Source organism: Aquarana catesbeiana, linkage group LG06, assembly GCF_042186555.1.
Source record: "Aquarana catesbeiana isolate 2022-GZ linkage group LG06, ASM4218655v1, whole genome shotgun sequence".
Taxonomy (NCBI): Eukaryota; Metazoa; Chordata; class Amphibia; order Anura; family Ranidae; genus Aquarana; species Aquarana catesbeiana.
In genome coordinates, this window is record NC_133329.1 from 337,885,178 (window position 1) to 337,909,712 (window position 24,535).

A 24,535-nucleotide genomic window follows, 5' to 3' on the forward strand; every position below is an offset into this window, starting at 1 on the left:
ACACCCCAAAATACATTCTGCTGCTACTCCTGAGTATTACGATACCAAATGTGTGGGACTTTTTCACAGCCTAGCCACATAGAGAGGCCCAACGTGCAGGGAGCACCATCAGGTGTTGTAGGAGCAAAAGTTACACATCTAACTTGTTGACTACCTATTACACTTTGAAGGCCCTGGAGCACCAGGACAATGACAGGTGGCACTGATGACAGGTGGCACTAATATGTGGCAGTGGGGACAGATGGCACTGACAGGTACTGTGTTCACTTTTTTTTTTTCCTTTTTTTTTTTTCCCCCCTGAGACTCACGCTGCAGCGGTTCGCTCTCCCTCCTCACACGCTGTCTCCGTTTGAGGAGGGAGAGCGGCGATGAGAGATGATCTCATATGTTTACATATGAGATCATCTCTCATTGGCACCGCCGATCGCGCTGTAAACGGCCACTGTGATTGACCGTTTACGGCGATCTGTGACTGGCCGTGTCCAAGGGTCCAAGGTTTAAAAGCTTTTTTTTTTTTTTTTTTTTTTTCCCCCCTGAGACTCACGCTGCAGCGGTTCGCTCTCCCTCCTCACACGCTGTCTCCGTTTGAGGAGGGAGAGCGGCGATGAGAGATGATCTCATATGTTTACATATGAGATCATCTCTCATTGGCACCGCCGATCGCGCTGTAAACGGCCACTGTGATTGACCGTTTACGGCGATCTGTGACTGGCCGTGTCCAAGGGTCCAAGGTTTAAAAGCTTTTTTTTTTTTTTTTTTTTTTTTTTTTTTTTTTTTTTTTTTTTTTTTTGCTAGAAAAATTTACTTGGAACCCCCAAACATTATATATTTTTATTTCAAACACCCTAGAGAATAAAATGGCAGTCGTTGCAATACTTTGTCACACCGTATTTGCGCAGCGGTCTTACAAGCACATTTTTTTGGGAAAAAAATGCACTTTTTAAATTTAAAAAGTCAACAGTAAAGTTAGCTCAATTGTTTTCTTTTTAGAATATGTAAGATAACGTTACGCCAAGTAAATTGATACCCAACATATTATGCTTCACAATTGCGCCCGCTCGTGGAATGGCAAACTTTTACCCTTAATCTCCATAAGCGACGTTTAAAAATTTCTACAGGTTACCAGTTTTGAGTTAGAGGTCTCATGCTAGAATTATTGCTCTCGCTCTACCGATCGCAGTGATACCTCACATGTGGGGTTTGAACACCTTTTTTATATTTCAGCCCTACTCACATATGCGTTCTGCGCGTGAGCTCGGTGAGACAGGGCGCTTTCAATTTTTTTTTTTTTTTTTTTTTTTTTCTTTGTAAACATCCCTCGTAAAAGCATGACAGGACCTCCTTAAATATGACATCTGGAGTCAAAAATACCTCAGTTGTCATATTTACACTAAAATGCAATAAAAAAGTAATTTTGAAGAAAGTCTCCTCCTCCTTTTTAAGAGCTTTGGGCGAATGTGATGTTTCACGTCGCTTGCGCCAGTCAATGCTATGGAGCCGAGTGGGGGCGACCTTCCCCTCACTTGGCTCCAGGCTATTCACACAAGGACTCGATCGTCTCCGCCGCTACTGGTAAGCGGCGGAGACCCCCGGAGGGAGGGGGGCTCCTCTCCCGCCCCCGATAAGTTATCTCGCAGCAAATCTGCCACAGAGACCACTTTTATCAGAAAGCGGAGCGCCCGCTGAAGAAGAGGATACTAGGGTTATGGCAGCAACGATATTCCTCTTCAAAGAGCCGACGTATAACGACAGCCGGCGGTCCGTAAGTGGTTAACAGTTGTAAAGGCAAAAGTGTGTGTATGTGTTTTTTTTTTTTTTTTTTTTTTTTTTTTTTATCGTAATGCATTCTTTGCATTAAGATAAAAAAACCTTTTTGTGTGTAGCTGCCTCCCCAGCACCCCTAATTCCCCACCTTAGCCACATCTCTCTCCAGTGATGTCCACGAATGTCTAAGCCATCCGGGACACTCCTCCTGATTGACTGAGACACAGCAGCGGCACCATTGGCTCTCACAGCTGTTAATCAAAGTCAGTCAGCCAATCGAGGTAGAGAGGGGCGGGGCTGGATCTGGGCTCCGTGTCTGAATAGATACACGGAGCTGTGACTCTGCTCCAGTGCCCCCATAGGAAGCTGCTGGCTATGGAGGCATTTGATAGGAGAGAGGGGCCAGGCGCAGCAAAGAGGGACCTCAGCCGAGGACGATACAGGTTGCTCTGTGCAAAACCAACTGCACAGGGGAGGCAAGTATAACGTGTGTGTTTGTTTTTTTTCTTTAACAAGCTTTTACAATCACTTTAACCAGCTAAACACTGGTGGTTAAGGACGCCAGTGGGTCGCTGACTAGGATAAAAAAAAAAGCTGAAAACCAGTGTTTAGCAGCAGTTAATGGCGTTTTTTTTCTTTCTACTGGCAAATTGCTTCCAAGAACCCCCAAAAAAGCTTTTTCTACTCACTAAAGCTGGAAAAGCGCTTCTGCTGTCCACACAGGCTGGAGAATGCCCATCCTGCTCTGAGAATACACTAACTCTCTAGATGTTCCTTATTCTGTATTGAAGAAGACCACATCACTGAGCACATGGTAAAATGGCTTCTGGGGCTGTAACAGTTTGTATATTTGTTTTACATATTTTGACTGTTACTTTTTTTTTTTTTAAATTCGATGAGATTTTAAAATTGCTCATATAGTTTAAATTCAAATGCAAGCTGGTGCATAATGTTCAGTCAATATCTTTTGAATTACTGTAAAATTGTCCAACATGATAGATAAATATAAAAAAAAATTCTGCTTTTGTCAATATTTATTTTCATTGCCTAATCGTGAAACCTGTGTTAATGATTGAAATGACAAAGCTGCTGTAGGTTTTTGAGCTGGCGGTGACCTTTTTTTTTGTTCTGATGCATTCCTAAACATGAACGGGTCTTTACAGTTTTCATAGCACTTTTTAATTTTGTCTTTTTTTTTATCTCTGCAAGGATTCAAGTCAATGACCAAATTGTGGAGGTAGACGGTACAAGTTTAGTTGGAGTGACACAACTCTTTGCAGCCACGGTACTGAAGAACACCAAAGGTACAGTCAGGTGGGTGAAGGTATTTTTAAAATATTTTTTAGCTTAACCTGAAAAGGATTGTAAACATGTCCTAGTTGCACTCACTCTAGAAACAGGTAAAAACTTCTTGCACTGCAAGACTTATTTACAACTTACATGCTGCAAATTTTCACAACTTTATGTATGACCGCTTTAATAGACCAGTTGAAAATAGAGCTCCCATATGAAAAGTCCAAGTTATTATTTTAAATGAGGTTCTGCTAAAATAAAAATCAGTTAAAGTGATAAGAGAATTCTAGTTGTAATCTGATTTCCCTCCAGACTCTTTGCTGTTTTAGAGCTAATTTACAGCATTTTATTTTATTTGGCATGTCCAGTGTTCTTTACATTTTTTTTTTTTTTTTTTTAATAAACTAAAAAAGCAAACAAATAGTCTTGACCTACGCTGTATTGAAACTTTGATCTATTTTAGGGGGAAGTTGACTTGGCAGAGCAAAACTTCTGTTTTGTGGCATGTTACCCTGTATAGTTTTGCTTCCTGGTCTTTGGCTTTCTAGATGTAAAATTTCCTTAATAGTCCTCAGACAGATGAAATGTGCCTGGTGAATGGTCAGTTGTAAGCTTGCCAAGGTAGAATAAAGGCTGGACTAAGCAGGCAGTCCTAGCTTGCAAATGATTTGTATTTTTCTCTCAGCTCGAATTGCATGCAATTATTTAGGACAGCGGTTATCAATCTCATTCCACTCGGGCCTCACATGCCAAGCCTTGTGGAACCCCCAAGCCTTATTTTATACCACGTCTAAAACTAAATTCTCGCTGAAAGTAACGCTACAATAAACTTACTCATACACACTTTTGTTTTATGGCAGTAATACAAAAGATTATATTTTTAAATGAAAAAGCAGATTAAATCTGAACTTGAGGCAGGTATAAAGCACACCAATTAAAGTATTTAAAGCTTATGAGATTTTAGTATTTGTGATCAAATGTGTTAAACCCAAAGGAAAACCTTTTATTTCAGCTTTTCATCTGGTGACCTGTTTTTCTCAAGCTCTCCAGCAGTATGTATCAGTTTACATGGATGAAGCAAACCACTTAAGGGTCCTTTCACACGGGATAGATCCGTGATGATCCGCCCTGTGAACATCCACTTGCTCAGTGGGGATTGCTTCGTTGATCCCCCTGAGCCGGCGGATGACAGGGCGGTCCCTGCACACTGTGCAGGGACCGCCCTGTCAGATCTCCGCTCTCCCCTCTCCCCTATGGGGGGGATCGGATGAACACGGACCATCTGTCCGTGTTCATCCGATCCGCTCTGCAGACAGATAGAAAAATAGAATTTTCCTCCGTCTGCAGAATCGGACCATAGCGGGGACGGATGATATTGGGTGTCAGCGGATATTCATCCGTTGACACCCGCTATCCCATAGGGATGCATGTATGTCCGTATTTCATCTGAAAACGGATGGATGAAATACGAACATACTGTCCGCACGTGTGAAAGGGGCCAAACGCTGGCAGATGAGATTTTTAAAATGATCATCCAAACTCCAGCTCACACTTTATAAACAGTTACAGCTTTTTGAAAAAGATGTAACTGCTTATAAAGTGTGAGCTGGAGTTTGGCTTTAGTTTTAGTGCGGGAGCCTTACATTGCAGTGAATGCTCTGCAGGCCCCTAAGAAAAAAAATTGATGCACATTTTTTTAACTGCAAAAAAGTACTGTGTGGTGTTTTTTTTTTTTTTTAAGTGACCTGATCCTTTTATCTATTTAGCTTTTATCTCTGCTGCACTTGGGCCCCATTCACATTATTTGTAGTTGTGTAGTGTAGCATTCCAGTTTGCAATTTTTTGTTTGATTCTCACGCGGAAATGTGTTGCGCATAGGGCAGCTCAGCCACTTCAGTGGGCTGCCCCATGTGCGATTGTCGCCCCAAAGAAGCTTAGAGACCAGTTTGTTACCCTGAGCCATGAGCATTTTTTACACGTTTTGCTATGATTCTTGCATGACATTCGCAGCAAAATTGCACCATGTTTTGGGTGCCATTCAGGATGACGTACGTGTTTTGCTTCATTTTGCAATAGTGGGCAGCAGAATTAGTGATTTTGCCCATGACTCCAACTTGCCCATATGTGAACATGGCCTTAGCATTTAATCTTCTTGGTTGCTTGTATTTCAAAGATTACTAGCTACTCTTCATTCTTTTGTCAAGACCTTTTGTACAGGGTGTCTCTCGTGCCGGTTCCTGTTACTCAATGGGATCTGAATTTTGGTTGTCTGGATCCTTCAAAGTCTGCCTTTTCAACCTATTAGAGAGATTCCCCCTTTCCACTCTTTCACAATGTTGTTTTTTTTTTTTTTTGTTTGTTTGTTTTTGTTTTTTCTTTTGAGGCCATCACCTCCAAAAGACTGGTGTCTGAGCTTATCCTGTAAAGAACCATTTTTGATTGTACACAAGGATCATGTAGTATTAAGACCTAGAGCCGCCTTCCTTCCTAAGGTAGTTTTTGGCCTTTCACCTCAACTGGGACATTGTTCTTCCTTCTATCTGGCTCTGGTACATCTGACAGGAATTCCCCTTCATTGCATGGTTGTGTTTTGTGCTGTTTGTTTTTCCTACTTGGCCACTAATTCCATTTAAAGACTGACACACTTTTGGTCATTCCTGATGGTCCCTGTAATAGGGAAACCAGACTCTTCCACTATTTCTTGTTGCTGTGACAGATCATTGTTCTAAGGCAGGCCATACACAGTGCAACCACGAGTTGCAGGAAAGAAATTTGCTCAATTCCCCCCTTCAAAATGGTGATTATCAATAGCCGATACTAATAATCGCAAGTAAAATCCGGCAATCTGGTTGTGCCCAATAATATCTCATTACAATCTATACATGTACAGGTGGTTCCCAGGTTACAGACAGCCGACTTACAAACGACTCCTACTAACGGCGGGAGAAAATGGGAAGTGAGAGGAAATCTACCCATAGGAAGGAAAAATTCACTCCTGTAAGAGTTATTATGGGGAAAAGGTGTCTATTGAAGCTATATCACCAATTCTTGTTTTCACAACAACCCAAAATTTTCAAAATCCAATTGTCATAGGTACAGAAGGTGAGGTGAAACCTTCTGAACATGGACACAGACAGCAAAACAAATGTTACAGGGGTGTTAACCCTTCCCTATGCTATCCAAAAAACTTAAAAATGATTTGTTTTTCACTTTAAAAATTTACCTGTTCTGACTTGCAAACAAATTCAACTTAGTGGTTGTAAAGTCTCGTTTAAAAAAACAAACCTGTTATACTTGCCTCCTCTGTGCAGTTGGTTTTACACAGAGCAGTCCGGATCCTCCTCCTTCTCGGGTCCCTCTTTGCTGTTTTTGGCCCCTCCCTCCTATTGAGTGCCCACATAGCCAGCAGCTTTCTATGGGGGGCACTGGAGCCGAGTCACAGCTCTGTGTCCATTCAGACACGGAGCCCCGACCCCATACCCTTTCTCCCCTTATTGGCTGACTTTGTTTGACAGCCACGGGAGCCAATGGTGCTGCTGCTTTGTCTCAGCCATGCAGGAGGAGAGTCCCGGATGGCGTGGACATCGCTGGAGAGAGATGGGGCTACGGTAAGTAGGGGGTTGCTGGGAATGCTGCTACACACAAGGTTTTTTTTTTTTTTTTTTAATGCATCAGAGATAAACCTTCTGCCTTTACAACTCCTTTAAGCACTTCCATCCCAGCTAGTCATATGACGTTTGCAGGAGGGATCTCCCATCCTGGGCGGGCGCCGTATGACGTCCTGGGCTTCCCGGCTGCCTGGGGGCGCATGCCCCCGCCGCGTCACTTGGGAGCCGATGCGCGTGCCCGGCGGACATCCGCGCTTGCCTGTTAACGGAGCAGGACCGTGGATCTGTGTGTGTAAACACACAGATCCACATCCTGTCAGGTGAGAGGAGCGATCATGTGTACAGAGGAACACCGATCGGTCTCCTCCCCTTGTAAGTCCCCACCCCCTACAGTTAGAATTACTCCCTAGGTAACAAAACTCCATGATCGCCCCCTTGTGTTGACCCCTTCCCTGCCAGTGACATTTATACAGTAATCAATGCATTTGTATAGCACTGATCGCTGTATAAATGTGAACGGTCCCAAAATAGTGTGAAAAGTGTCCGATATGTCCGCCGCGATGTTGCAGTCACAATAAAAATCGCAAATCGTCGCCATTACTAGTAAAAAAAAAAATAAAAATGCCATAAAACAATCCCCTATTTTGTAGACGCTTAACTTTTGCGCAAACCAATCAATATACGCTTATTGCGTGTTTGTGTTTTTTTTTTTTTTTTTTTTTTTTAATCAAAAATATGTAAAAGAATACATATCGGGCTAAACCGAGGAAAACATTTGTTCTTAAAATAAAAATTTGCCGCTCTTCTTTTGTTTATAGCGCAAAAAATAAAAACCGCAGAGGCAATCAAATACCACCAAAAGAAAGCTCTATTTGTGGGAAAAAAATTTAAAAAATTCCATATGGGTACAGTGTTGCATGACTGTGCAATTGTCATTCAAATTGCAACAGCACTGAAAATTGGCTTGGGCAGGAGGGGGGTGCAAATGCGCTGTATTGAAATGGTTTACAACAAACCTACAGACCCCATCTTGTTTGTAACCCGGGGACTCCCTCTACATACAATGTGCATATGTATATGTGTGCTACCACCACTGTTAATGCAAATTAGGTAGTCCATGAAATCCAAATACTATTCTAAAATATATTTATAAAGGATAAATCCACATGCACTAATGTGATCTTTCAGTGTAAACCACCACCATTCAATCTCCACGCATACCTTAAATGTGAACCTTATAAAGGCCACAATGCGCTTTCCCCTTTTGAATCAATCCAGGTCATTCCAAAAAAGCCATCTCCTTATTCCTGATAACCCCAGGCCTCTCTCTAATACCAGGTAGGTCCAGCAAGCTCTCCACTGACAGTTATTCAAATGGAATAGAAAATCGCACATTGTTTTTAACCACATTGTTTTTAAACCTGTTTTTTTCTTTCTTTAAATTCATTAAGGCACACGGGTCCCATCTCTGTTTTTTGTGTTGTACTTGTTTTTTACTACTCTTCTACAAAACTGAAGCATTGTGGGAATGGGAGAGGTTATACCTGGCCAGCCAATGGCTTTTTTTGTTATGGCATTAGCCAGTTCTTCAGAAGGTGACAACAATTGTATCAGAATAACTGCCGATTCCATGTCTCATAATGCATGTCAAAATAAACAAATTTTACAATAAGTACAGAAATCCTGTTTTTAGCAAAAAATGGCAGTTTTGATACTCTTCTTTAGCACACAAAATGCCATAAACCCATCTGCGCTATCTGACAGGGTACATCTCAATGCCGGCTGGACAGGTTGGCAGCTAAGTTTTCGCATATGTATTTGAACTATGTATTTAGCTGTTTACTACAGCTGTAGTAGTGTTCAAAAGTTTACCAGAGGCCCCCTGCCCTTTTCAATGAATCCACAAAATATATAGACGTTAGATGCAGACTTGACTGTTTTTCCACTGATCTGAGCTGCGTGGAGCTGAGCAGTGTTTGCAGACTTTTAGTAGTCTGGGGATGCCACTGTTTAGTTACATTCTTTGGCCAGAAGCCAGCACTCCTGTTTAGTTCCACTTTACCCATTCTGTCCACACCAGCTTCTGTTCACATATTGCCCCTTCTGTCTGCTTTGTTCACTTAGTCTGCTCTGTCCAAAACACTTGTGCCCACTTTGTTCAACCTCTGTTCTATTGTGGCTGTAATATTTATTAATAACCTAGAGGTGATGTAGGAGTTCTCTCTTGCCTCATTTAAAGAGACAGTATACACTTCACAGTTTAAAGTGGAGTTCCAGGCCTTTTCAGTTTATTAAAAGTCAGCAGCTACAAAAAGTATAGCTGCTGACTTTAAATAAACACACACTCACCTGTCCCATGGTCCTTGCTCCTCGCTCCTCTCTCCCTCCTCTCCGCACCGCCGCCAGAGAAACTGTGGGCACCCGGCCCTGACAGCTTGCGGCTTCACGGCTGGGTGCGCACCGTGCTCTTTGAGTGGACAGGCAATCTTCTGGGACCTGTGATGTGTCAAGATTTCCGAGAGGAGGGACCACCTAGGCGACCTGAAGTCAGAAGTGGTACAGGAAGTCCCTCTCAATACTAGGCACCCACTACACCCCCCCCCCCCCCAAAAAAAAATGACATTCCAAATGTGACATGTAAGGGGACGAGGAGTGCTCAAAGCGGAAGTTCCACTTTTGGATGGAACTCCACTTTTAATAAGGTTTTTTGAAAATGGTAATGATAAAATGGCCAACATCCCTTCCATATAGTAAAATTGTGCTTCCTTCGTACTGGTGATGACTAATTGGGGAATCTGTCATTTTGGAAATTTATTGGGTATCGGGAAGCCATTTTTTCCTTTTTACTATATGTAGTCGGAATGAGGCAGGCAGACAATTTCTGATTTAGGTTCACTTTAGGCTTAATGTACACGGAACGTTTTACAACCTCTCCTGAATGATTTAACTTGACAGATAGTAACCCACGTTTAAAACGTCCATTTCCCTCATTTACATTCCGCGTTTAGCCACATTTGTGTTTAGAAGCATTTGAGGGAACCCCCCCCAAATAGCCAAAAATTGAAAAAAAAAGTCTAAACGAAACGCGGCTGAACGCGAGTTACCGCGTTTAGCTGCGTTTGGCGCTTGAAATGCCTCTAAACTCAGCATCTGAACTCTTTATTTTCGCTTTTCAAAAAAGACCCCTTAACTCAAACTGCCTATAAACTACTATAAACGACCCTGTGTACATGTACTGATAAGAATACACGGAGGAGAGTTCAGGAGCAGTTGAAAAAAATGCACAGCTGCTCCTAAACGTCCGTTTAGCAGCAGCAGTGTACATGAGGCCTTAATGAAATAATCCGCAGGAAGGGTGAGATCCAGTACAGATCGTGGAGATCCTCAGGGGTGTAGAAGCTACCTGCCTGGGAACCAGATTATCTTCATCAACATCAATACCTTAAGATAATAAGACAGTAAGAGAATCTTGTTTGTCCAGCACTTTTTCAGCTTTCCTTACAGTGATTGTAAAGTCTTTTTAAAAAACCAACATGTTTTACTTACTCTGTGCAGTTGGTTTTGCAGAGAGCAGCCTGGATCCTCCTCTTTCCAGGTCCCTCTTCGCTGCTCCTGGCCCCTCCCTCCTGTCGAGTGCCCCCCACAGCAAGCAGCTTCCTATGGGGGCACCCAAGCCCCGTGTGTCCATTCGGACACAGAGCCCCACCCCTCTTTCCTGCTTGACTGACTTTGACAGCCGCGGGAGCCAATGGCACCGCTGCTGTCTCGGCCAGTCAGGAGGAGAATCCCGGACGGCTAAGATACTCGTGGACATCGCTGTAGAGAGATGTGCCTCAGGTAAATAATTAGGGGGTGCTGGGGAGGCTTCTACACACAAGGTTTTTTTATCTTAATGCATAGAATGCATTTAGATAAAAAACTTTTGCCTTTACAACTCCTTTAACCATACAGTTTCTCCTAGTCAGGAAAAATATTGTTGGTTGGAGAAAGTGAACTTGTCAGCATTTGCAATGCCTTACTTTTCTAAGAGAACCTCTTTTGGCTTGAATCTGTATCATTCATACTCAGATTATTAGTTGGGCAGACTTGCCAATGAAAGATTCAATTCGCTGCATTCTAGCGCTGGGCTGTACACAGGGCCTTGACTCTCCCGCCTTTCCTAAGTGCACCCATCATTTAGCTGTAAAGTATTCAAGCCTCTGCTAGCTGATAAGTTTTGGCATTTGATGGTTTGTTGGGTTTGTCATTAGGATGGGGCTGAGCTTGGCACCTTTGAGAGAGGTTGGTGCCCCTGCCTAGTGCTAGTGCCTGTGCCTAGTTTCCACGATCCTCCCCAGAAACAAAGGAATTGAGTTGTAAGTAGGCAAGAATTAATGACTAATTGTGATATACTAGTAATGTCAGTTTATAAGTGTCAATGCACAAGTATTAAATTGGCCTAATATGTTAAAACTTTTTTGTAATATTTGTTCTCGGTGAAGCTTACATACTATGAATCTGTAGCAAGATAACATATCTTGCTTTTAATTTTGTTTTTACTTTCCCCACCTTAGATTTCATATTGGGAGAGAGAAGCCGGGAACACAGAGTGAAGTTGCACGTCTTATTAGTGAAACCTTGGAGCAGGAGCGATGTCAGCAGCAGATGTACGAGCAGCACTACTCTGAGGGCAGTACTGGGCAGGTAATATGAAGGACTTGCATATGCCTTTTAAAGTACACAATTGTCAATCACTTGTACGAATTCAGTACTGAGAAAGCATGGAGGCCACCATAGCTGACCAGTAAAAATGTTGCTTGGCGGTCATGACATTGTCACAGAACTGGGATGCAGGTATGTAATTCTCTCCACTCCTGCACTGCAGTACTATTAAACCATGAAATGTACAAAAACAGACATTAAAATAGAGTACACTGCTGATGTGCAAAATAAATACCATGAAAAATAAATATAAAGCCAAATATCACCTCATTAAGCCCAGCACTGAGAATATTACAGTGAATATACAATCTATGTAAGTCTAACGGTGAAAAAATGCTACTGTGTTTCCCTGAAAATAAGACAAGGTCTTTTGTTAATTTTGGCAACAAAAGACACAGTAGAATTTATTTTCAGATTGGGTATAATGTAATGTGCATTTGCCAATTCCTGAGCCCCCTGTCTTCTCTTCCCTTCTCCCCCTCTCCCTCCCTACCTGTCGGCTCAGGAGTCATTGGCATTTAGCATTATGAATTTAGGAATCCCCAGTGTGAACTGAGTTAAAGTGGTTGTAAAATCCTATAATCCACTCTATTACAGTATATGATATACAATGTGTTTCTGTAATATTATTGTGCCGAATACCTTTGCTACAGCGCTTGTGTGACCCACCGGAGCTCTTTTGCCCGCTCTGAGCACTGCAGAAGAGGGGCCCGGAAGAAGAGGAGAGCAGCAGCGGGAGGTCAGGTGAGCGGTGCTGTAACGAAGGTATTTGGCATACTGTAATAGAGTGGATTATAGGATTTTACAACCACTAGAGCTTATATTGCAGCCATCCTGGAAAATCACAGTAGGTCTTATTTTCGGGAAAACACAGTACACATAAAACATAGGTTCTCTAAAACATCATGCAAAGTATCTCACTGTACAATTATATTGAACCCAAATAAACAGTTGAAATGTTATAAAAATGTCTACTGCCCATATAAATACAAAGTGTCCATTTATGTTGCTAAAGTGAATAGTTAACACTCAGTGCTTATCTTTTTATAGTGAGATCCGTTTGTGCTGCTCCTCCACCTGTGCATATTACTGCACTCGCTCGATCTTCGAGCCTATCTTTTCCAAGAAAGGCAAATGAGCGCATTGATGTAAACCACCGACTATCCGGGGACACCTCTTTCTAGATCATCACTCTTAAAGTGGAAGTAAACCAATCGATTTTAAGTTTCCAAAAGTCACAATTGCAGCACGTGCTGGGAGTGTATTGGTTGTGCTCTTAAACTGTCAAACCATCCAATGCCTGGTGTCAAACATGATCACATGGGCAGTGTAACGACACCCCGAGTATGAAAGGGGTTAAAGCCGTTTAGGACATTCCATTTCTGAACACAAGGGCAGCTACCGAACACTCCAATCAGCCGAACAAGAAACCCATACGAATAATCCCCCCCCCCCCCCCCCCCCAAGTACGAGATGAGGCTCTGTACGGAGGGTCAAACAGGAATCAGACTCTTTATTAGAACCAAAATTACAAGTTTTTATATACAGTTAAAGAGGAGGTTCCCCCCTCCTGCTCATATTACTCTAACAATATAACTGTAACCAGAAACCTAATTAACATGAGCTAGTTTACTAAATCATTTACCCAGACTAGGCGACTCAGAGAATTGACCTATAGGACAGACTTGTGGTCACCGAGCTTCATACATTAGTATAAACACAGGACACCTTCTCACAATAGCAGGAGCTAATTACAATTAACAATATACACAGTGATCCCCCCCCCCCTCAGCCTAGTAGGCAGCAAACTATAGTTGGAGTAGACTGTCCGGCTCCTACCCAGTTCTAGAGGCCAATGTGATCAGCTCTCTCAACTAACATGTTGAGTTCAGAATCAAACAAACCAAGAATAGTCTTTACATATATTGTGGATAAATATTGCTGTCCCATTTTAAGTAATGCAGTCATATTCTCAGGGTTCATTCTTTTCTTGGTCACCCTGCACCCAAAAGTGACTCCCGCCACAGGCAGCATCATGGCAGTTGAAGATTAAACAGAGGCCAAGTTGGCAGCTTTCTTGTATGAAAACGATAGGAGGGATTACTTCTGCTTTAACCACTTAAGGACCGAGCCTCTTTTTGAGATGTGGTGTTTAGAAGTTAAAAACAGTTTTTTTTTTTTTGCTAGAAAATTACTTAGAACCCCCAAACACCCTAGAGAATAAAATGGCGGTCGTTTAAATACTTTGTCACACTGTATTTGCACAGCGGTCTTGCAAGCGCACTTTTTTTGGGAAAAAATACACTTTTTTGAATGAAAAAATAAGACAACAGTAAAGTTAGCCCAATTTTTTTATATTGTGAAAGATAATGTTACACCGTGTAAATTGATACCCAACATGTCACGCTTCAAAATTGCGCCTGCTCGTGGAATGGCGACAAACTTTTACACTTAAAAATCTCCATAGGTGACGTTTAACAAATTCTACAGGTTGCATGTTCTAAGTTACAGAGGAGGTCTGGGGCTAGAATTATTGCTCTCGCTTTACCAATCGCATGCCTCACGTGTGGTTTGAACACCGTTTTCATATGCAGGCTACTCGCGTATGCTTTCGCTTCTGCATGCGAGCTCGGTGGGACTGGGCGCGTTTAACCGCTTGCCGACCTCTGCATGTAGATATACATTGACGCAGTGGCACGGACAGGTAAATGGGCGTACAGGTACGTCCCTTTAAATTTGCCGCCGTGCCATCGCGTGCGCTCCGTGAACGTGATCGCGGGTCCTGCGGACTCTGTGTCCGCAGGGATACCCGCAATCATCTCACGGAGAGGAAGAATGGGGAAATGCTGATGTAAACGAGCATTTCCCCGTTCTGCCTAGTGACAGGACACTGATCACCGCTCCCTGTAATCGGGAGCCATGATCAGTGTCATATCACACATAGCCATCCCCCCCCCCCCCCCCCCACAGTTAGAATCACTCCCTAGGACACACTTAACCCCTACAGCACCACCTAGTGTTAACCCCTTCACTGCCAGTCACATTTATGTGGAATATGTATCGGCCTAAACAGAGGAAAAAAAAGTTTTTTTAATATATATTTTTTGGGGATATTTATTATAGCAAAACGTAAAAAATGTGTGTTTTTGTTTATAGTGCAAAAGATAAAAACCGCAGAGGTGATCGAATACCACCAAAAGAAAGCTCTATTTGTGGGGGAAAAAAGGACGTCAATTTTGTTTGGGAGCCAGGTCGCATGACCGCGCAATTGTCAGTTAAAGCGATACAGTGCCGAATCGCAAAAAGTGCTCTGGTCTTTGGCCAGCCAAATGGTCCAGGCTTAAGTGGCTAAAATTTTTTTTTTCTTATTTATTTTATCTGTTTGTTTTTACACTGTTTAAAAAAAAAAAATGTCACTTTTATTCCTAGGACCTAGGACAGGACCTCTTAAATATGAGATCTGGGGTCAAAAAGACCTCAGCTCTCATATTTACACTAAAATGCAATAAAAAAAATTGTATTTTTTTAATTTATTTATTTTTTATTTGACAAAAGGCCCTTTAAGAGCTATGGGCAGAAGTGACGTTTTGACGTCGCTTCTGCCCTGCAATGTTATGGAGACGGGTGTGGGCCATCTTCCCCTCACTCGTCTCCATGCCCAGCAAGGGTGAAGATCCGATCTCCTCCGCCGCTGCTGATGGCTCCAGTAAGCAGCGGAGGGCACCGGAGCGCGCCAGGGGGCTTCTCCCGCCGCCGATAAAAGTAATCTCGCTGCGAATCTGCTGCAGAGACCACTATTATCGGAAACTGGACCGCCAGCCGAAACGAGAATACCGGGGTTATGGCAGCTATCTGCTGCTATAACGATATTCCTCTTCAAAGTAAGGACGTTTATCGGTGTACGGCGGTCTGGAAGTGGTTGAGCTCTTAGTAGCTAGATCAGATGGAACTATCGGGAGATAAGAACCCCACATAGTGTAGTATATCCCCTAGTATTCTATTAAAATAACAAGATCTCACAAAAGAGACTCTGTATGGAATACAAAAGGTAAGGAAATGCTGTTGATCACAAACTGCTAACCCACGCTTCTCAGCTCCACTGAAATAGATGGCCGATGGCCCAGTGCCATGCACAGACTGCTGCTTTCCAAACGCCTCGAGGCGGAACTACCCTGCTTTTGGAGAGCAGCAGTTTATCTGGAACTGAGCTGTCGGCGTTGGTCTCTCTCAACAGGTGTCCTCTGGCCATTGCGGTGGATGCATTGATGACTCCCTGGGATCAGTTTCCTCTGATCTGTGCCCTCCCTTGACCTAAACTCCTTCCTCACCTGTTACACGGGATAAAGGTGCAGGGCATTACAGTGATCCTGACCACACTGGCCTAGCCAAGAACCTAACATGTTGTGGTATGTAGACGACATAGACCTCTTGACAACCGAGCTATGAGCTATTCCAGATTGTTCAGAGGGTCTGATATTCCATCCTGCTTTACAGTCACTGATCTTGATAGTGTGGATTCTGAAGCCCAAGTCCTGAGAGACAAGCTTTGTGATTCCTACCCTTCTCAGGGCTAGAGAGTTGGCCTCCAGGATGGTGTGCCATTGTACTTGGAAGGCTTATTTAAAGTGAATGTAAAGGCTTATTTTTTTAATTATTTAAAATAACAAACATGTCATACTTGCCTCCACTGTGCAGCTCGTTTTGCACAGAGTAGCCCCAATCATCCTCTTCCGGGGTCCCCTGGCAGCGCTGGTAGCTCCTCCCCCACACCAGATCTCCGCCTAGGAGAAGCACTCTCCCAGGGGGTTACCTTGCGGACGCACTCCCGAGTCCAGCATTCGACGTCCATAGACATGAATGCCGGAGTCGGCCCCGGCGCCATTGGATTTGATTGACAGCAGCAGGGGCCAATGGCTGCACTGCTATCAATCTATCCAATCAAGAGCCGGGACCCCGTGCAGAGAGGGACATTGCGTCTCCGCCGAGGGAAATACGGGGCTCAGGTAAGTAAAACGGGTGTGCTGGGGGGGCCGGTCACTGGCAGGTGTTTTTTCACCATAATGTATAGGATGCATTAAGGTGAAAAAACACGAGGCTTTACAACCCCTTTAAGGTGTTAGAAACACCCAGAAATGAATTTTATTGTTCAACCCTTTGGGAGCCATTGTTCCCAAACAGTTATGACCATTATTTTTCTCTCTGGAGAACAGTATTAAAATCTCCTCTCCTGCTGGGTAGTTTGAGTGCAAAAATACCCTTAACTCGCAAGCCATTGGTTTGTCCATTATGGTATTCGACAAAGTGTTGGCCAATCTGTGACTCGTCATCCTTTTCCGTGGATACTGTACAAATGTTCACCGATATGGACTTTGAGGGGGCATTTCGTCTTGCCTATGTAATATTTGTGGCAAGGGCATTCCAGCATGTTCAGGACTCGTTAAGTGTTGCAGTTTAATAAACTGATTTATCTTGGATGTCTTCTGTATGTCTGCATCATTGAAGGTGTCTGTTCTATCCACCAATTTGCAAATATGGCACTTCCCGCAGGGTAACATACCCTTGAGTTCCGGAAGGTCAGTTAGCCAATTACGTGGCGTTGTTCCTGTGAAGTCCGATCTTACCAGTTCATCACTGAGATTCTTAGCCCCTTTGGCTACCAGATGGGGTCTCGGACCTACAATTTTCGCTAGTTGCGGTGAACGGGTTAGCAAATGCCAGTGTTTCATGAGAATGTTGCGAGCCTCCTCCCACTGGGAACCATAGTGAGTGATGATTCTCATAGGATCCGGCTAGCCACCTTGGGCCTGGTTCTCAACTGATTTAATTTTTAGCAGATCTGATCTCGGTCCCATAGAGGCCTGTTTTCTAGATCTTCTTAATGTCCTGTGCGGATAGCTTCTCTCCCTAAATCTAGCATATAGTTCTGCAGCTTTGATCTTGTAGTCTGTATCATGTGTTCAGTTCCGGTGTATCCGGAGGAATTGTCCCGTGGGGATCCCCATAATCAATGGCTTGGGATGGTGGCTGTTCGCCTCCAGGAGGGTGTTGGCAGTGGTCTCTTTTCTATATGTTTTTGGTTATAAGATTACCTAGTTCAATGCTAATGTGGAGATATAGGAAGGAAATTTTGGTGGGGATCATAATTAAAAGTTAACCGTATATTTCTACTATTTACGTTTAGCTCCCCAATAAACTTCTCCAAGGTTTCAGGGCTTCTTTTCTAGGAATTCTATGTCTATACTGACTAGTATTGCTTCAGGTGGAACTGAGAGGTTGTCAATCTTCAGCAACACATCATGCCTGGTATCTTGTACAAAGGATGGTAGCTTAGTGACCATTTCTTTGAGGCATGTGTCTAGATATTACCTATCCTTTCCAAGGGGCCCTTGATAGCCAAGATAATTGTTCTACCGGGTGGGTTCCGTAAGGACGTGTGGTCTTTTGGAATTATTTAGATAGGTGTGTTGAATTACTTTACCTTTTTAGGTATTCTAGTTCTTTCTTGGTTATGAGGTTCACTTCATAAGCCAGGCTTAGTTTAAAATTTCAGTTCTTCCACAATCAAGGGAGATGGGTTCGTAGGTAATTTCTCATACGTTAATCTATCGCTTAATTGTTTTTTTTTTTTTCTCTTTTTCATAGTATTCTTTAGAGGGAAAAACTACATTCCCCCTTACTTTTTTTGATGACTAAGCTTGGTGCTTCCTTTAGTTCACAAAGAGCTAGTCCTTCTTCCCAACTTAAATTATTGTCTTTTTAGGGTTGTCCAGTCTTGGGAGGCTATGGTCGATGGGATTCTCCTGTTCATCATCTTCTCCACACCATAGGGAGGTCAGAGTGTCATGGATTACTTGATCCTGAGTGGTGGTCACATTTATCTCAGGGTCTTCAGTGTCAGATCTTTGATGCACTTGTCTAAGATATACCTTCCTTAGGAATAGATATGTCTTTGTATACTTCAAAATCCATTCATTAAATTTGTAGGGGAAAAGGACAGGCCTTTCTTCAGTAGTTTGGTGTGCCTTTCAAGGAGAGTAAAGTCAGACAGATTAATGATGGTATTATTTAATTCTATTAACATCATCGTGGGGGGCAGCAAAGAGCATGTTTATTTCCCCTGTTGACTGCGTGTCAATGTCCTGGGTGTATCTCTCCTGAGGTCGTCTCCTTTTTTATTTATCTTTTGGTTTGCTGTCCTTTTCCTTAGTTCTTAAAGCGGAGTTCCACACAAAAATAGAACTTACGCTTTTCAGAACCCTCCCCCCCTCCAGTGTCACATTTGGCACCTTTCAGGGGCGAGGGGGGTGCAGATACCTGTCTAAGACAGGTATTTGCACCCACTTCCTGGCATAGACTCCCACGAGAGTCTACGCCTCTTCCCGTCCCTCCGCGCTGTCTCCTGGGAAACACACAGGTCCCAGGATTTAGCGAGGACCAGTTACGACGCGCAGCGCGACTCGCGCATGCGCAGTAGGGAACTGAAGCCGCAACACTTCACTTCCTGATTCCCTCACCAAGGATGGCGGCGGCAGCTGCTGAGAGTCGAGCAAGTGATCGGCGTACGCTGCCGACATCGCTGGACCCTGGGACAGGTAAGTGTCCGTTTATTAAAAGTCAGCAGCTGCAGTATTTGTAGCTGCTGGCTTTTAATTTTTTTTTTTTTTTTTTTTTTTTTAGGTGGACTCCTACTTTAAGTATTCGTCACCTCAGGTTGCTATGGCTCATCGCCTAAAAAAAAAAAAACACTGACCGGTCCTCCTCGTCGTCACTTTCTGAAGGGGTAGCAATACGATTTCTTGCTGCAGATCGCGATCCCTTTTTGGGCCTTCTAGAACTGCTGCGTCCTCTTTTGTTTGATAATTCAAAAATTTCTCCTTTCTCCCAGTCATCCAGGTCTCTTTGGATTTTTGGAATTTGGATTGTTTGGTTGCCCTTAAAGGTTTTTTTTTTTTTTTTCTTTTTTTTTTTTTTTTTTTTTTTTTTTTTTAGGAGCTCATTATGCTTTTCACTCTTTTCACTTCAACTCTGGTTTGCTGCTAAATGGTTCTAATTGTTGCAGGCATTCTTCGATTTGGCAAAATGTAAATGTGAAGATTACTGCGCTAGCTCTGATTAAAAAAAATGAAAAGCTACTACATAAACAATGTGACAAAAATGTAAAGCGTAAATAATGTAGTGCTAAAAAGTGAACACATATATCAATATATAAGTGAATCGTGCAAAACTCAATTATACAGAAATGACACAAATGAAAATGTGAAAAGGTCCAATACTTGTGAAAGTTCTGAGAAGGGCTGTGTGCGTCAACCACCAAATGATGATTAATCAAGGATGGAATATGATGGCACTTTTAGCAGCATGAGAAGCATCAAGGATGGTACATCTTCAACCAAGAAAGGGGAAGTATATGGACTCTTACCGGAACAGGTGGACTTGAGTGTCAACGACAACGAGTCCATAAAATCAAGGATGCTGGAATTGGCGGATCAGCAGGAACTCCAAGGAACCCAAGGCCTCCAAACACAACCCCAAGGGTGTTGTAGAGAACCACCCAACCGAACCTCAGTTGAAGAGGACACCAGGGCTAGACCTAGGCATGAAAGGACCGACTGGACCACAAAGGAACTCTTGTCCGGAAAGTTATGCAAAGAAAAAATGCCTCCATATGGTGTAGGTCAAAAAATGTTTTTTTTATTTCTAAAAACCGGCATACATCAATAGGAATACAAACTGATCACAGAATAAAAATGCGGACAATGTGAGAAGCAGAAAGCCAGGCCCGATGTGTTTCGCCCAAAGGACTTCAACTTGGGCATACAACGGCTCCCCCAAATTGCTCATATTTATAAACTACATAGGAATAAGAGACCAATAATTTAAAACCAATTAGACTTCAACAGTTCCGAGGCCAGTGATTGGAGAAAAAACTGTCGCCTGACCATATGGACTCCAAGCCTCAGTATGGGGACCAATAATGAAAGAACACGGGTCACGGGTGTGTGTATGTGTGTGTGTATATATATATATATATGTGTGTGTATATGTATATGTGTGTGTGTATATATATATATATATATAGCGAAATCTAACCCGCACAAGGCAAGCACCTTGTTAAAAAAGCTGCGAAAATCGGGTATGTTTGGCCACATGGCCTCCATGTGCGGAGGTGCTTACCCTAAATGTATGTCTCAAGTTTGCACGGTACGCCTGGCTGTGTCGTGGTAACCTCATTTTGGCAGTTTGGCTGGGTGTCTCTGTTAAGCCTCTCTGACATATATAGGAGAGTTGTGACGGGCGACATCCTGTTAAGTGATTTATGTCCACCTGTTTCTTTTATGGCACTTCAGTGATATACCCATTTTTTGACTGGCCATGTCATTATTATGACTGTCCAGTGGGGGAGCATTAGCCACGTGGCGCCAAGGTGGGCACCGTTTGACTGAATCAGCCCTAATTCACTGGTTGTGGTAGTCAGAGATTTGCCATTGTCGGTCACGTGATTGTTGCCAGCAGGTTTGTTAGCTGATCCACCTTGCGTCACATCACTCGTTTTGACACGTGACTTTACTGCTTCCGGCGGCCGTGACCACTTCCAGCCACGTGATCAGCAGTATCCAATTGCGGTCACGTGTCTAGACCCGCTCCTTCTTATTGGTTCCTTCGGACCGGGTATTGTGGCCATTGGTTGCCGTTGATCATGTGTGCAATATTGTCAGGTTCACGTGGGAATCGCTTCCCTTTTTTATTGTATTTTGGTCATGTGACTTGAGAGTTCCGGGGCCATGGTTGGGTTCTATCTGTCATGTGCCCAAACATACACGATTTTTGCGGGCTTTTTAACGAGGTGTTTGCCTCGGCTAGCCACGCCATTTTTGGGTTAGATTTTCTATATATATCCGGGTAACTGGAGTCAGTTCTCACCTCCACGTGACCCGTGTTCTCTTTCATTATTGGTCCCCATACTGAGGCTTGGAGCCCATATGGTCAGGTGATGGGTTTTTTCTCCAATCACTGGCCTCGGAACTGTCGGTCTAATTGGTTTTCAATGATTGGTCTGTTATTCCTATGTAGTATTTAAATATGAGCAATGTGGGGGAGCTGTTGTAGTTGAAGTCCTTTGAGACGAAACATGAAGGCCTTAGCTTTCTGCTTCTCGTGTTGCCCTCATTTTTATTCTGTGATCAGTTTTTATTCCTATTGATGTATGCCGGTTTTCAGGAATAAAAAAACACAATTTTTTACCTACACCATATGGAGGCGTTTTTTCTTTGCATAACTTTCTGGACGAGAGTTCCCTTGCGGTCCAGTCGGCCCTTCCACGCCTAGGTCTAGCCTTGGTGTCCTCTTCATCCGAGGTTCAGTTGGGTGGATCCCTGCCTTTATGACTCGTCGCTGACACTCAAGTCCACCTGTTCCGGTAAGAGTAGATATACTTTCCCTTGGTTGAAGCTGTACCATCCTTGATGCTTCTCATGCCGGACAGTGCCAGCGTATTCCATCCTTGATTACTCATCATTTGGTGGTTGACGCACACGCCCCTTATCAGGACTTTCACAATAATTGGACTTTTTCATGTTTTCTTTTGTGTCATTTCTGTATAATTGAGTTTTGTACGATTCAATTATATATTGATATGTGTTCACTTTTTAGCGCTACATTATTTACCATTTTCTTTAATTTGGGTTTGTATCTCTAGCAATTGTAGTTTTTCTTCCTCAGCGATCAATTTCATTACCTCTAGGCTGTGGTTAATACAGGTTTGTTTCCACTTTATGAGGAATCTTTCATTTTGTTGGTGCTACGCCGGGGTTACCTGTTCTCATTGCCTTTTTGAGGGATTTTTTTTTTTTTTTTGTCTATATATGGTTCAAGGGATAGAATATCCCATTTGCGATTTAGTAGTTTGGTTAATTTTTTTTATGGTGTGTGAATAGTGTTTTTATGGTATCCTCATCGGATGATGGTTGCTCACGTGGGTTGCCTGAAAAAGTAAGTCTGATTCCTTCTTCAATATCGTCACCTATAATGTATGCCATGTGTGCAGCATCGACCGACCAGAAGCCACCCACTCACACACCGAGCAATAAGTCTATACCATGCAGTCTGTTAAATTGAATTGGGTAAAATCAGGAGACTCTAGGGTGTTAGAATATGATCCAAAAGGGATCAGGCAATAATCTTATCAAGAAGGCATTAAAAAGCACCCGGTGAGTCCTGATGTTTGATACAGTTGTTTATCGGCAACACAAGAGGTACTGACTCACCGGCCACTCCATTCAACTCCTGAACAAAAATTAGTCTGGCGCAGAGATTTGGGGAAGAACCTGTAGGAGTTCTCAATGTTGGCAGGGAATAAGGCACCCGCAGTCTCAGCCTCAATTGAATTACCTCTATTGAATGAAATAGTATCAGAGGTCAGATTTCGGCCCTGACGGTATTCTTCCAAAGGCCTTTAGCCCCCCATTCACTGGTCCAAACCTTTATGCAGGAGGCAACTTCTTTGCTTTCCCCTATTAGGTCACCTTTGTGTCCTTCGGACTTAAATTTGGTACTGTCTGTGTTACAGAAACAACCATTTGAGCCTATCAAAGAAGTTAGTGTTGCTGTCACACAAGCTAGCCTTCCTGATGGCCACACCTCGGCTAGAAGGGTGTCGGAATTGAGGGCCCTTTCATGTAGGGAACCATACCTAATTCTTCACCATGACAAGGTGGTGTGTCCTATTCCATCCTTCTTGCCAAAGGTGGTGTCAGCCTTTCGTTTAAATCAGGACATTGTTCCGCCGCCTTTTCTCTCAGCCTCGTTCGGCGGAAGAGAGATGACTGCATTCTTTGGACGTCGTCTGGGCTGTCAGTTTGTCTAGATTTGCGGAAATCCGAGGTTCAGACTGGGTCCGTCAGTTGGTCATTCAGGCCTATGGTCTGAAACGTAAGGCTCCTCCATTGGGTGAGAGCTCATTCTACCAGGGATGTAGGAACCTCTTGGGCTTTTCGCCATCAGTGTCTGTGGCTGATTTGTAAGGCTGCTACCTGGTCTTCAGTGCATACGTTCACAAGATTTTATCAGGCAGATGTTAGAGCAGCTGAAGATTTGTCTTTCGGCCGTAGTGTACTACAGGCTGCCGTTTAAAGTCTGATGGCTATTTTTTGGTTTGGCAGTGTCTCCCTCCCCTCAAGGCTATTTCTGTGAGATGTCCCAGTAAGTAATGAATAATAGCCTAACTCTGTGTCCTGTGATGTATCGTAAAGAAATCTTCTTTTTTTTTTTAAATACTTTTCTTTGAATACATCACGGGACACAGTCTATTATTTATTACTGGGTTATAAGCCATCTTCAGGTGAATAAACACTGGTAGACTGTCTTAGACAGGAAGTCTGCTCCTATACAACCCCTTCGTACAGGAAGTACTCCAGTTTTGTAGCGAGCGCTGAATCATCTGTCCTGTGATGTATTCAAAGAAAAGGATTTTACAGGCAAGTATGATGAAAAAATCCCATTTTGTTTATCTGTAAAATCATTTAGATTTTTTTTAATTAACAGGACACAGATCCCTCCTCCCTGGCTTGTGTTTCTCATTGCTTGTTACAAAGCTGATGATTGGGTGGGAATTTTGGTTTTATTTTTATTTTTTTCATGGTCGGTGTCTGTTCACCTGAATGTGACACCTTAACCCATGTAGTAATGATGATTAACTCCTCTGTGTCCTGCAATATACTCCCAAGAAAAAGATTTTTACAGGTAAGCCAAAGATCCAATTATCTTTGAAGGTCTCTGCACATAACTCTAGATGCCAGCCTTTTAGCTGTTGTCACTTTAGCATATCTAAGTAATTGACAGAAGTATGAACTAGTTTGGTAGGTAGTTTGTTGGGTGTGTAAATTATTCATGTATATTAAAGTATGGCCAAAGCTTTGCTTTGACTGTACATTTGATTTTTTTATTTTTCCTTTTTATAGGGGTTGGTTCACAGTAGAAGTTGGGTTAGCAGGCAGTAAAACCCCGTGGTTGAGCCGCACTTTTACTGCCCCCAGCTGCTACCCTTTTTAGCTGCAGTGGTTGGGGGTGTACATGCATCGGCTGTGATGCTTTACTGTTGCTTTCAACCACAGCAATCAAGGGGTAAACCAGGCGGAGGAGGCAATACAAGGCCTCATCATCTGTCAAATGCT

At 43.0% G+C, this 24,535-nt stretch overlaps 1 protein-coding gene across 1 annotated transcript in view; it reads left to right on the forward strand.

The window, feature by feature from the left end:
* Nucleotides 1-24,535, forward strand: part of LOC141146987 (neurabin-1-like) — a 204,839-nt gene that overhangs the window by 85,493 nt on the left and 94,811 nt on the right. The window contains 2 exon segments of the mRNA XM_073633886.1: nt 2,974-3,078; nt 11,219-11,348. Coding sequence (XP_073489987.1) covers nt 2,974-3,078; nt 11,219-11,348 — 235 coding nt within the window.